This window comes from Rutidosis leptorrhynchoides, chromosome 4 (genome assembly GCF_046630445.1).
Source record: "Rutidosis leptorrhynchoides isolate AG116_Rl617_1_P2 chromosome 4, CSIRO_AGI_Rlap_v1, whole genome shotgun sequence".
NCBI classification, from domain to species: domain Eukaryota; kingdom Viridiplantae; phylum Streptophyta; class Magnoliopsida; order Asterales; family Asteraceae; genus Rutidosis; species Rutidosis leptorrhynchoides.
The window spans coordinates 15770204-15786275 of record NC_092336.1 but is presented as its reverse complement, the minus strand read 5'-3'; the positions used below and the strand labels follow the sequence as shown (position 1 = coordinate 15786275).

Genomic DNA, 16072 nt, shown 5'->3' with positions numbered 1-16072 from the left:
TTAATTAATTGTATTTAATTAATTAATGTTAATTTTATTTTGTTTTGTTAAATCCATTTTCAAAGTGAAAACGTGTCTTTCATAAGGTGTGTATTTGTACGAAATCATTGCTGATCGATCCTATATATGAAGTTATTACTTGATTAAAGATCGAGTGCAATAATAAGATGAAGGATGGGATGTTTGATGATTATTTTGGGCCCCGATGATCGTCTTTCACTTTAACAATCAAGTGATCAACCACCCCGACCCGGTCTTGATTGTCAATTAGCATAATTCACCTTAGCGCAATGTAGAAATCTCTTGAGCAAGGTTACAAGTGAAAATCACAAAGGCTTGGGCAAATGGCAGAGAATCAACAACCTACAAATGATAGGCCATGCTCTCTATTTATAGTATTCGACATATCCGCGGTCTGCGGATTTCTTAACTATCCACGGAAACTTAGCGGATTAAACCGCAGTCTTTTATTAAGGCGGCAACACAACCGCTGTACTTATTTTCAGCGGATATTCCATAACTTTGAATTATAGCTCGCGTAATTCTGCTATTGGCTTTTAATGAATAAAATATACATATACAATACTATTACACTATTACACTCTCAAGCATTCAATATCAATTACTGTGCTTTTATATTTTAAGCTTCAATCCTTTACCAAAGATACGGAAGTTAATTAAGTACATCAGAATAAAGGTTTTCTTCCCCCAAAAAAATTTTGTTACCGAAGAAGTTTAAGATCTCAATTTTGTTACTGAATAAAGAAGATAAATTATGAAACACTAGATCAAAGTTTCATTCAACTGTAACGCTTATGTTTTTAGTTTATTTGTAATCGATTGGTCCTCACAATTTTCATCTCTCGTAGATGACTTGTGGAATGATTTGTAAATTGTAATGGTTAATGATATTTTCATATTGGTAGATTCATTCCTTAACACTATATAACATGTACGGAGTAATTATAAAGAGTTAGGGTGATAGCAATAGTAAGACCGTGCATAACGCAACGTTTGTAGCTCGATCCACGCGTACATGGCAAGACAAACACCTCATAAATGCCTATAATGGGGCGTTTGTCCGGAGGCGTTGGTCAATGTGAAACACACGAGGGGGAGGGGGAAGTGAGGTGAAGCGGCGGTCTGTGATTGATTTCAGTTATTTTTTCTCTCCAACTTTTAACTATTTACACCTCAAATACCAATCAAATTTTAACACATCACCCACAAACTTTCTACAACCTCCCCACAAACGCCCCCCATTACAACACCCTTCTTCCCCATCATTGTCATGTGAGCGTGAAACTCAAAAAGTACCCCTTATCCACTCCACGTCACAGACTCACAGTTACCATTATCCGTAGTCTAAGCAAGAACACAGATGCAAAAGGTCTTCAAACTTTCTACTATCAACGTTCAATTTTGCTGCTTAATCGTTAAATTGATTATCCAATAGCTACATCGGCGTTCAAAACAATAACAAAAACTGCTCCAGTTGGTAATTTTGCACCGTCAACCGACGATTGTGAAAGGACCCGTTCATATACATTATAAACGATTCACAATAGTTGTTTACATTGCGAGGTATTTGACCTCTATATGATACATTTTACAAACATTGCATTCGTTTTTAAAAGACAAACTTTCTTTACATCGAAAATTGACAGGCATGCATACCATTTCATAATATCCATTATCCAACTATAAATTGATTTAATAATAATCTTTGATGAACTCAATGACTCGAATGCAACGTTCTTCGAAATATGCTATGAAAGACTCCAAGTAATATCTTTAAAATGAACAAATGCACAGCGGAAGATTTCTTTAACACCTGAGAATAAACATGCTTTAAAGAGTCAACCAAAAGGTTGGTGAGTTTATTAGTTTATGATAATCATTTATTTCCATCATTTTAATAGACCACAAGAATTTCATTTCCAGTTCTCATAAATATACGTCTCATGCATAGAGACAAAAATAATCATTCATATGGTGAACACCTGGTAACCGACATTAACTAGATACATATAAGAATATCCCCTATCATTCCGGGATCCTCCTTCGGACATGATATAAATTTCGAAGTACTAAAGCATCCGGTACTTTGGATGGGGTTTGTTAGGCCCAATAGATCTATCTTTAGGATTCGCGTCAATTAGGGTGTTTGTTCCCTAATTCTTAGATTACCAGACTTTAATAAAAAGGGGCATATTCGATTTCGATAATTCAACCATAGAATGTAGTTTCAATTACTTGTGTCTATTTCGTCAAACATTTATAAAAGTGCATGTATTCTCAGTCCCAAAAATATAAAGGGTAAAAAGGCAAATGAAACTCACCATACTGTATTTCGTAGTAAAAATACATATAACGTCATTGAACAAGTGCAAGGTTGGCCTCGGATTCACGAACCTAAATTAATTATATATATTTATGTGTTGGTCAATATTTGTCTAACAAATTAGGTCAAGTCATAGTGTACCACAATCCTAATGCTCGAGACTAATATGCAAAAGTCAACAAAAGTAAATTTGACTCAAAATAATTTCCAAAAATCTATACATAATTAATATATAGTTTAAATATCGTCGTTTTATATTTTTAAATATTTTTTAAAAGATTTATTAGAGTAAATAATATAATTTATTTATTAATAAATAAAATTTTATATTAAATTTATATAATAAAATATACTTTTATATATATTAAGTAATAAAATTTATAGGGTTCATTTAATATCATAAAGATAATATGATAGGTATTATTAAAGTAAGTTATTACACGTAGTAAAATATGTTTGTATCACATATTTATTTGATAAAATAATATCTATAATGATAGTAAGTAAAAGTTGTATTATTTTGTAATAATAATTATTATTATAAAAATATCAATATTTATAATTACTAAGATGACATTATGATAAAACGATAATTCTAATTATGATAACTTTAATATTTACGATAATTTTTAATATTATCTTTAAAATAATAATTCTATTTAAAATAATAATAATAATGATGTTTTATAGTAACAATGACATTTCTATTAAAATGATAATTTTTGTTAAAATGATAGTTTTAATACTAACGATACTTTTAATAATAATAGTAATGATAAAAATAATAAGAACGATAATTTTATCTAAATCAATATCTTATAATATTTTAATTTCATCATGATACTCTTACTCATTATTTCCTAATCGTTTCGTTTAATAGCTTTTAATCGTCTTTTATATCGTGTTCATAATAATGATAATAATAGTAATCAAAATAATTAGGTGTTACAAATATTTGTTTTAATTACACTAATATTAATAATGATAGTTACTATAACATTATTAACGATAATACTAATAATTATCTTAATGATAATATAGTAATAATAATAATAACAATAACAATAACCATTTTTAAATAATGATATATATATATATATATATATATATATATATATATATATATATATATATATATATATATATATATATATATATATATATTAATAATGATAATAATAATAATAATAATACTAATAATAATAATAATAATAATAATAATAATAATAATAATAATAATAATAATAATAATAATAATAATAATAATAATAATTGGATAATAATAATAATACTAATTATAACTTTAACGATAATAACGATAGTAATAATAAAAAAAATAACAATTTTTAATGATAAATTCCTTTTATTGATAAAGATAATAATAATCATAATAATAAGATAAAACTAGAACGACGATAAAAACGACGATAATAATAATCATTTTTAATAAAAATATCAAAAATTCAATTGATTATAACTTCTAATTCGTTCATCGAAACCATTCGATATCTAAAGGAAAAGTTCTTAATTTTTCACTAGCTTTCCAAGGACATGCATATCTTATACCTTATCTCAACCGCAAGTGTAACTAATTCAAGATTCAACCTAACCTGTCTAAGGGCAATATCAAAAGTACAAGCATGCATAATCCTAAATACTCGAGCACTAGTCAGGGATACACTATTAGTATGTAAAAGTTAAATTATGAGTACTCACGTATCAATATTGAGATTCAATATTGCAGGAAAGGTACGTAGACGCAACGGAAATGATAAACACTATATTGACCTCACGAGCATACCCATGAACCATACTCAATCACCTCCATAGCTATAACCCATAATTTCCTTAATCCTATCCTACTCGAAAAACAATTTCGAAACCACTCGGACAGCACTCCGTCGTAATATTTTATGTATACTAATAATATCTTGAAATAATACGGAGTAAATATATATATGTAAATCGATTGAGAGAGTTTAGAGAAAAATATTTTCAAGTTTCTATGAAATAATGAAACCTATTGAATTCTATTTATAATAGATTTTTGAATTATTAAAGTGAATTATTAAAGTATGAATTATTAAAGTGAATTATTAAAGTGAATTATTAAAGTATGAATTATTAAAGTGAATTATTAAAGTTAAAGTAAAGTAAAAATAAAGTAAAGGTAAAGTTTAAGTATAGTAAAAGTATAAAACTATGTACGTATAATACGCGTATAAATATATATAATATTAATTTAAATCGTTATATATATTTAATAAAATAAAATATAAATATCGTTATCTTTATCATACTAGTTAAGTAATGAGTTGTCAAAAGTGGTTCTAGATATTTATAAAAGTTATATACGTTTTAATAATAAAGTTCTTTTTAAACTGAAAACATTTTTGTACGTTTGAAACTAAATAGATCAATCGAGTCTTTATGAGATTCAATCTTCCACTATCCTTTGTCTAGTTCTCAATGATTGACAATTTGTTCTTATTTATAAATCACTTTACCATTTTCTGAATATTGTTAAAATGGAAAGATTTCTCAAATCAACGTGGGCCTTTCAACAGAGACTTGTAATCATAATTCAATATATCTGATAATTCAATCATTTGATCTTATCTTCTAATTCCATTGATAAACATTTTGAAACAGATACAATCATATAAAGTATTTAATCTAATATTTTGTTTACGTTTCAAGTTATAATATATATACACATATACATATATAATCATATTCGTTTAATGGTTCGTGAATCGTTGGAACTTGGTCGAGGTTGAATGAATGTATGAACATAGTTTAAAATTCTTGAAATTTAACTTAAAAAATATTGTTTATCGTGTCGGAAACATATAAAGATTAAAGTTTAAATTTGGTTGGAAATTTCCAGGTTGTCACAGTACCTACCCGTTAAAGAAATTTCATCCCGAAATTTGAGTGGAAAGGTCGTGAATGATAATAAGTATGTTTTCATAATGCAACGGGCTGAAAATTAGAGTTTTATCATCAGCGAATAATTTGGATAAACAATCCATTTATATGAAGAGTACGAATGAAGCTAACATAGAAGAGTGAAATGAGTAAGTGTAGATTCATCTTGTCATTTGACGTAGATATGATTGATTCCCAGAATTCAAGGGATTTGAAGAAAATCTTCTTAATAAGATTTGACTCTCCGGTAATCAAGGGAATTAGGATCCGCTTTAAATACGATCGTCCATTTTAATTGTTCTGTCAGAGATTTTCTTATAAATTCACCTCCTTCGTTTCCTTACAACTCACACCTTCTGTTGATGTATTTTATGCAAGTCCCTAGACATCTACCCATGTCCATTGCAGGTACAACAATTTACAGGCCACCATGATTGCTCGTTATTATCCTATCCGTGTTTGTATGTGGTTACAGGAACTACAGGAATGAGATTTAGATGTTTGACTATGTTAGACTTAGTCAGACGTACGAGTGAAGCCTCACTATTACGGCTGACAGGCTCATACACACGGTTGATGCTGAGCTAAGTCACAATTACAACCTAAATGAGAAGACATGAGTGAGTGATCACCCGTACGGCTGATGAAGCCAACTCGTACTTGTGATGAATGAATCGTATGGGTGAGTCAACAGCAGGGGTATATAAAGTCTTATGTTCTTCATTTTAGGTTAAGCCTCTCATTTGTTACACACACTCAGATCTAGTGAGCTCCTTCGATTCTCTCTCAGTCCAAATCACCCAGGTGGTGAATAATAGCTCTAGGTGTTGATCTAATCACACTTGATTTAGTTGTGGTTTGACTAAATTAATCAAAAAAAAAAAAAAAAAACTTAACCTATTCAATAGAGGGTTTGATTCACTTATTCCGCCATTGTGTGAGTTAAATCTGTTGATTTCTAAGTTTCTAGTCATGTTTCATCACCTTCTATTCTTTCCTCCTCAACTCATATTTTAAAGTATTCATCAATATGCTCCATCCAGTTCTGATTCTCGATATACTTCTAACTTTCATATCGGTCATTCTTCTTTTTCATCTACCGCCAGAAGAATCTATTTACTTCTACTATTCTCTTGGGTTTATAGTGTTTCTAGTTCTCCCGTATCTTTATATTGCTATATGCATCGATATATATGGTTTATAATTTCTGATTTGTCGTTGGGCTTTATATGTTCCCTTATATTTCAAAGTCTCTGCTTCTGTCTTCTATAATCATTATCATTCACAGTTAATGCTCTCTTTTATTTGCTGCAATTTATACCCCAATTTCTATTTCAGAGTTTTGTCCTTTTGTTTCTTCTTCTTGCAATTAAGCACCGCTTGTAATGGTCCAGAATTTACAGATATGAATTTCGGAATGAACATTGTTAATGTTCTAGGAAGAAAATTGTGATGGCACGATCTTGACTTGTCAAATTACTAGAATACCTTGGAAAAGGTCGAATCATCAAGAAATATTTTCTTGATATTTTAGAGGTTAAATAGAATACAAGAGTCGTATAACATGACACATGATGATGTTATGATCTGTGAGTCATCACGTTCCATTTAGAAACTCAGCATGACTTACTATAATATAATCACATTGATCAAGTATCATTATATTATACTAATTCATGCTTCAGTTCCCAACACTACTTCAAAATATTCCTATTTTAAACTTGAATGTTTCAGAATTTAGAAACTAAAATAGTTTCTTTTATGATGTAATACAGATAGCGCGAAGAGGTAAATGATTTCAAATAAGAAAAATTAAGAAAATATCTTCAGAAATATGGAGGATATTTATAATGAAAGATATGATGATATTTTAGAATTTCTAATATCAGAGGATGATGAAGAATATTGTTCGCAGAGGTTTAGAGTCAGGAGCAAGGTATTCGTTAATGACTTCAGCAGGTACTGAATCATTTGGATCCTTTGAAGTCAGGTTCAGTCTTTGTAATTTGTCCACAGCCTCCTTCCTACTTTGCTCAATCCGTTTTCCAGTTCTAAAACTTCTCTTTTTCTGCGCTTTGCCAGCACACTTCATCATTATCATCCAGCTTTTACCGTTTAAAGTCGTTTATAGTTTTTGCTGCTTCATCAGCATTTTTTTTTTGAAGAACCAATTCGTAGTTCGGAGTGTTTTTCAGAAACTTCACATTCAAATTAAGTCCAGAAGATAGACGTTATATATACACATATAACTGTTGGCGTAGACATGCTGCGAGATTTCAAAATACTGATTGCTAATTCCCAATGATTCGTATGGCAATTCTCATTACAAGATGCGAATGAGTAAATGATGGGGTTTCAATGAATAATTATAATGACTTTTTGGAGAGGCTAAAGTCAAAGGGTAATGAAGTTGTTGGTACATCTGCTAATAATGTGGTGGAATGTAAAAGGTTCCCTGGTAACGATTGTGTATATCTCAAGGTTATAATAAGGTTAGTCTGACTGAAAAGTCGAAGTTGACTTGCTGGAGCTGTGACAAAACTGGCTACTTTGAATAGGAGTCGCAAAGTTATTTTTGCTAATAAATGCCAAAGAATCTGACGCGGATACGTTGTTTAAACTTTTACTTTGGTTTCAAGAGTTTTTCGAGTACATAACTGTGGGTAACATGTGGTTGGATCATCATCTCGATTGCTCATTATTCGAAGTGTCTTCAGAAATTTTCGAAAGGTTTGAACACAGATTGTAATCGTTAACATACATTTGATGTTCTAACACAGTTTTGAAGTCAAAAAATAGCTTGCGAAAGATGTAAGGATCTAAGAGTGATGATTTTGGTCATATCTCAAGTTGAATTTTGAGATTTCAAAATTAGAATATGTAATTAAATTTTGAATGAGTATGGTTGTTTTGATTTCTATAAAAGAATGTATATTGTTGTAAAAGTAGGGAGTATAATGGATGATTTGCTGAATCAGATTCGAAGAATGTAACATATTAATTGTGAATTTATATATCTCTCGGGTATTACCTACCTGTTAAAAAAAATTTCACAATTAATATTTTGTACAAAAGAATTTTATTACAGTCTTTATGAAAATATATATATGTATCTTTTCTTCAGATGTAACATAGATTTAATGAGTTAATGTTAAATTAAACTCATTTGATTTACGGTTGAAACTAGAATTGAATAATCCCTAAAGGCTTTAAAAAGTACATAACTTTTATGCAGTATTTCTTTAATGACATTGAAATTATGAATCAATACTTCGTTATTTGTTGATGTATGATGTTCGGTTCGTGGAATTCTTGTGAATTTCGCAAAGTACGAATGATGTTATCTGAAAAGTTTCGGGTACATCGATGATGAAAGTGTAAAATCAAATATATACTTGATTTATTATGAATTGGAATTTGTTGAATTTCGACAGAGATTGTAGTTAACGCTGGTTAAGTTGCGGCCGAAGGACGTACATTATTGCATATTTGTAATATGAATTAACCAAGTAGTTAATATTCACACACAATAGCTTAGCACGGAAAGATTTATTTCAATATATATATATATATATATATATATATATATATATATATATATATATATATATATATATATATATATATATATATATATATAATATACATATAATTTCTTCAAAGAGAATGAGTTAATTCTTCATAACTCTTTGATACAATATACACGTTATTGATTCGTAATGATGTCCACAATGATTCTTGAACTGACGGAGTTTGTGATGTTATCTGTGTTGTTGATTCGGATGTTGACTGTACTGACGATGCTGGTAACGCTGACGGTACTGTTGATGTTGTTGGTAAAGCAAGTTTAACTTGTTAATCACACACCATTTTTGTCAGGGTTTCTACTCTTCCTTCTATCATTTTGGTTCGCTTAACTGATTTATGGTTAGGGCTAGATTAGATAATCTCTAAGACTTTAGAGATTACATAATCACCGCGGAATGTTTCTCCAATGAAGTTATGAATTAATACTTCGTCAGTTATTGTTGTTGTTACTCCTTGGTATCTATGGTGCGTATGACGTTAATGCTCGTGGGACAGATTGTGAAGTTGAGGTTTACGACGCGGTTGTGGTTGGAGGTGGTAATGGTACTGTTGGCGTTGATGATGGTGGTACTGGTTATGCTGCTGATGCTGCTGCTGGTGTTTGTAATCTCTGCACCATATTCTCCAAAGCCACTCCCCGAGCGCGAAGCTCGTTGACTTCTTCTATTACACCGAGGTGATTTTCGGTTCGGATGAGCGGATAAATAAAATCTAAAATTTGATGTAATATATAATCGTGACGAGATATTCTGGAAATGAGCGAGAAAATGGTGTTTCGGACAGGTTCGCCGGTAAATGATTCAGGTTCTTCGTCAAGAGGGCAATGTGGTGGATGGAAGGGATCACCTTCTTCTTGTCTCCAATGATTGAGGAGGCTACGAACCCATCCCCAATTCATCCAGAATAGGTGATGACTGATTGGTTGATCTATTCCGGTCACACTGCTTTCGGAGCTTGAATGGGATTCCATTTCGGAATCTGAGTGACTTGAACTGATGACGAATTCCATTTCGTACGATTGGATAAAGGATTTTTTTTTTCGATATCAAATGATTTTGGCTAACGGATGGTATTCTAATTACATAGAATATATATATATATATATATATATATATATATATATATATATATATATATATATATATATATATATATATATATATATATATATATATATATATAGCTAACGGATGGTATTCTAATTACATAGAATATATATATATATATATATATATATATATATATATATATATATATATATATATTATAGATCAAAAGATTTCGTAGATTACGGAGGACTTTGCGGGATATGTCAGGCAAAGTTTAAAGTAACAGATACGATAAGATATGATTTAGCAGATATGCTAAGATATGAATTTTTGTCTATACACTATTCATGCAATCAATGCAGCAAGACGTGTCTTAGACTAAAAATGATAAGCAGGTAATTTCCTGAGGATGATAAGTAGTTAATTTTCGACACAAAATGATAAGCAAAACTTTTGACATGCAGACACGGTCGAAGTCCAGACTCACTAATGCATCCTATTGACTTATCAGTTAGACACACTAATGCAGACCTGGTTCGCTAAGACCACCGCTCTGATACCAACTGAAAGGACCCGTTCATATACATTATAAACGATTCACAATAGTTGTTTACATTGCGAGGTATTTGACCTCTATATGATACATTTTACAAACATTGCATTCGTTTTTAAAAGACAAACTTTCTTTACATCGAAAATTGACAGGCATGCATACCATTTCATAATATCCATTATCCAACTATAAATTGATTTAATAATAATCTTTGATGAACTCAATGACTCGAATGCAACGTTCTTCGAAATATGCTATGAAAGAATCCAAGTAATATCTTTAAAATGAGCAAATGCACAGCGGAAGATTTCTTTAACACCTGAGAATAAACATGCTTTAAAGAGTCAACCAAAAGGTTGGTGAGTTTATTAGTTTATCATAATCATTTATTTCCATCATTTTAATAGACCACAAGAATTTCATTTCCAGTTCTCATAAATATACGTCTCATGCATAGAGACAAAAATAATCATTCATATGGTGAACACCTGGTAACCGACATTAACTAGATACATATAAGAATATCCCCTATCATTCCGGGATCCTCCTTCGGACATGATATAAATTTCGAAGTACTAAAGCATCCGGTACTTTGGATGGGGTTTGTTAGGCCCAATAGATCTATCTTTAGGATTCGCGTCAATTAGGGTGTCTGTTCCCTAATTCTTAGATTACCAGACTTTAATAAAAAGGGGCATATTCGATTTCGATAATTCAACCATAGAATGTAGTTTCAATTACTTGTGTCTATTTCGTCAAACATTTATAAAAGCGCATGTATTCTCAGTCCCAAAAATATAAAGGGTAAAAAGGCAAATGAAACTCACCATACTGTATTTCGTAGTAAAAATACATATAACGTCATTGAACAAGTGCAATGTTGGCCTCGGATTCACGAACCTAAATTAATTATATATATTTATGTGTTGGTCAATATTTGTCTAACAAATTAGGTCAAGTCATAGTGTACCACAATCCTAATGCTCGAGACTAATATGCAAAAGTCAACAAAAGTAAATTTGACTCAAAATAATTTCCAAAAATCTATACATAATTAATATATAGTTTAAATATCGTCGTTTTATATTTTTAAATATTTTTTAAAAGATTTATTAGAGTAAATAATATAATTTATTTATTAATAAATAAAATTTTATATTAAATTTATATAATAAAATATACTTTTATATATATTAAGTAATAAAATTTATAGGGTTCATTTAATATCATAAAGATAATATGATAGGTATTATTAAAGTAAGTTATTACACGTAGTAAAATATGTTTGTATCACATATTTATTTGATAAAATAATATCTATAATGATAGTAAGTAAAAGTTGTATTATTTTGTAATAATAATTATTATTATAAAAATATCAATATTTATAATTACTAAGATGACATTATGATAAAACGATAATTCTAATTATGATAACTTTAATATTTACGATAATTTTTAATATTATTTTTAAAATAATAATTCTATTTAAAATAATAATAATAATGATGTTTTATAGTAACAATGACATTTCTATTAAAATGATAATTTTTGTTAAAATGATAGTTTTAATACTAACGATACTTTTAATAATAATAGTAATGATAAAAATAATAAGAACGATAATTTTATCTAAATCAATATCTTATAATATTTTAATTTCATCATGATACTCTTACTCATTATTTCCTAATCGTTTCGTTTAATAGCTTTTAATCGTCTTTTATATCGTGTTCATAATAATGATAATAATAGTAATCAAAATAATTAGGTGTTACAAATATTTGTTTTAATTACACTAATATTAATAATGATAGTTACTATAACATTATTAACGATAATACTAATAATTATCTTAATGATAATATAGTAATAATAATAATAACAATAACAATAACCATTTTTAAATAATGATATATATATATATATATATATATATATATTTATATATATATATATATATATATATATATATATTAATAATGATAATAATAATAATAATAATACTAATAATAATAATAATAATAATAATAATAATAATAATAATAATAATTGGATAATAATAATAATACTAATTATAACTTTAACGATAATAACGATAGTAATAATAAAAAAAATAACAATTTTTAATGATAAATTCCTTTTATTGATAAAGATAATAATAATCATAATAATAAGATAAAACTAGAACGACGATAAAAACGACGATAATAATAATCATTTTTAATAAAAATATCAAAAATTCAATTGATTATAACTTCTAATTCGTTCATCAAAACCATTCGATATCTAAAGGAAAAGTTCTTAATTTTTCACTAGCTTTCCAAGGACATGCATATCTTATACCTTATCTCAACCGCAAGTGTAACTAATTCAAGATTCAACCTAACCTGTCTAAGGGCAATATCAAAAGTACAAGCATGCATAATCCTAAATACTCGAGCACTAGTCAGGGATACACTATTAGTATGTTAAAGTTAAATTATGAGTACTCACGTATCAATATTGAGATTCAATATTGCAGGAAAGGTACGTAGACGCAACGGAAATGATAAACACTATATTGACCTCACGAGCATACCCATGAACCATACTCAATCACCTCCATAGCTATAACTCATAATTTCCTTAATCCTATCCTACTCGAAAAACAATTTCGAAACCACTCGGACAGCACTCCGTCGTAATATTTTATGTATACTAATAATATCTTGAAATAATACGGAGTAAATATATATATGTAAATCGATTGAGAGAGTTTAAAGAAAAATATTTTCAAGTTTCTATGAAATAATGAAACCTATTGATTTATAATAGATTTTTGAATTATTAAAGTGAATTATTAAAGTATGAATTATTAAAGTGAATTATTAAAGTATGAATTATTAAAGTGAATTATTAAAGTATGAATTATTAAAGTGAATTATTAAAGTATGAATTATTAAAGTGAATTATTAAAGTTAAAGTAAAGTAAAAATAAAGTAAAGGTAAAGTTTAAGTATAGTAAAAGTATAAAACTATGTACGTATAATACGCGTATAAATATATATAATATTAATTTAAATCGTTATATATATTTAATAAAATAAAATATAAATATCGTTATCTTTATCATACTAGTTAAGTAATGAGTTGTCAAAAGTGGTTCTAGATATTTATAAAAGTTATATACGTTTTAATAATAAAGTTCTTTTTAAACTGAAAACATTTTTGTACGTTTGAAACTAAATAGATCAATCGAGTCTTTATGAGATTCAATCTTCCACTATCCTTTGTCTAGTTCTCAATGATTGACAATTTATTCTTATTTATAAATCACTTTACCATTTTCTGAATATTGTTAAAATGGAAAGATTTCTCAAATCAACGTGGGCCTTTCAACAGAGACTTGTAATCATAATTCAATATATCTGATAATTCAATCATTTGATCTTATCTTCTAATTCCATTGATAAACATTTTGAAACAGATACAATCATATAAAGTATTTAATCTAATATTTTGTTTACGTTTCAAGTTATAATATATATACACATATACATATATAATCATATTCGTTTAATGGTTCGTGAATCGTTGGAACTTGGTCGAGGTTGAATGAATGTATGAACATAGTTTAAAATTCTTGAAATTTAACTTAAAAAATATTGTTTATCGTGTCGGAAACATATAAAGATTAAAGTTTAAATTTGGTTGGAAATTTCCAGGTTGTCACAGATTGACCACCCTACAGGAGATGATTTTAATGAGGTATATGATGCAGATCTTTTGCTGTCATATTTGACAGTATTTTAACTTGAAAAATTATCATTCTGTCTTCTTACCCACAAATGCAGGGTGTTGAAAGTAGAAAAAGAAATAATAAATAACAACAAATTGCTCAACTTCTAGAGTAGATCTTTATATAAATTTTATTGAATAAAAATGGCGAAGGACAAAATGAAGTGAAGTTAAAACCAGTAACGACGACTATTAAATCGTCACACCGGTATCACCATCAATGGGGATCAAGATAGCAAATGAAACTGCGAAACTAGCTTAGTTTAAAACCAACAATTACATTGAACTTTGGTTTAAAACCAAAATTACCACACAAAGGTTCGAAGTAGGATAAAGATAAAAAAAATTTGGTTCAAGTTGATGGAGCTTTATCTTCCTTCTGCTGTAAATACCTTTGGCACAAACAAAAAGTAAAAAATGTTACTGACTGTTGAATACACAAGGCCATCTAGAACTTGCATGCGATAATACGGGTTCTACTAGAACTGTACTAGGATTAGAAAATAATTGAACAGGTAACCAAACTGATCGAAAGTTGGTTCAGGAGACATGTTCGGTCCCAAGAATGAATGGGTCAGAAAAGTTTGCATAACAGGTTCAGGTCAAATGGGTAGGGATGACCTAACAATAACACTGTTCTTATTTATCTGATGACTTGTAAACCGTTAAAATGGCACCAGATTAATATTAGTTTAAACCCATTAGGAATGAATTATATAACCCAAATTGACCATTTTCATATAATACACATACGACCAGTATAAGATGCTTACCCTTGACTCTTTGCCCATCGTGAAAATTGATACATCTGAACCGTTTCATTTGAGGCATGACATGCTAGAAGTAAATAGTTACGAGGATTAACCATCCATGCGAACCTCATGAATAATCCAGAATAGACGCACATCGCTGCACCAAAAAAAATTTAACTGTTAACTGACTATGTTAACCTTCATAACCATATTCATATAAATAATGGATGACCAACCTGCAGTCATGTTGCCAGATATCATCTCTGGTGGTTTTTGCATGTCCACCAGCCCCTGCCATTTTTCACCGATTAAAAAAAAAAAAAATCGGTAACAAAAAACTGTTTTCCAACTTCCAGACAAGTCCAATTGTAGCTAGAGGTGAAAATTATGACTCGTTTAATTTTGACCCATTTACTTATGAACAATAAAAAATTTAAAAGGCTATAAAAAGAACGGGTTGCAAGTCGCCCAACTTGTAATTTGGTAGAATACAAACTGCCTTCTTTGTTATATCGTAACTTAAGAGTAATATTAACAATGTACTTTTTATTTGCAATCTCATTCAACCCCATTCTTTCGACCTGCAGTATTACCAGTTTTAATTTATTACCCAACCCGCCCATTTTTCCAGCTCTGTGCACTATTAAGATCTAGTAAAAAGTCGTACCGCAACAACAAATCCCCAGTTGGCTACTGGACCCCAAAAATGAGTAGTTTTAGGCCCAACAGGACTATTCAAGAATGCTCGAAAGGAAGCCATATATTATTGCAGTCGATAACGCCTCTATAAATGTAAAAATATAATAAGTTATAAATAGTGCACTTATTGTTCTCGAGTGATGAAACTGTACATGGAAGCATCAATAAGAAACTATACATAATGGCCTCAAGTAACCTATAAAGTAGCAGCTAATTAAAAATGAACGAGATTAAGCACTAAGCCCAATTGGTTAAGAATAGATGGCACAAAAATAAACCCAAGTTTTCCAAATTTCCCATTTCAGGAATTTAACTTTTGTTAAATCAAATTACGGTAGTATTTAAGTTTTCTTTTATAACCAACGGATTTTATTGT

General features: G+C 29.1%; 1 protein-coding gene across 1 annotated transcript; it reads right to left on the bottom strand.

Annotated features, from left to right (window-relative positions):
* Nucleotides 1–14423: 14423 nt before the first annotated feature.
* LOC139843881 (mitochondrial pyruvate carrier 1-like) lies at nt 14424–15782 on the bottom strand. The gene is made up of 4 exons (XM_071834056.1): nt 15665–15782; nt 15234–15288; nt 15019–15154; nt 14424–14637 (listed from the first exon to the last, which is right to left on the bottom strand). Exons 1-4 carry the CDS (start codon nt 15755–15757, stop codon nt 14598–14600), a joined length of 324 nt encoding a protein of 107 aa, XP_071690157.1. The 5' UTR covers nt 15758–15782; the 3' UTR covers nt 14424–14597.
* Between the last annotated feature and the right edge of the window lie 290 nt (nt 15783–16072).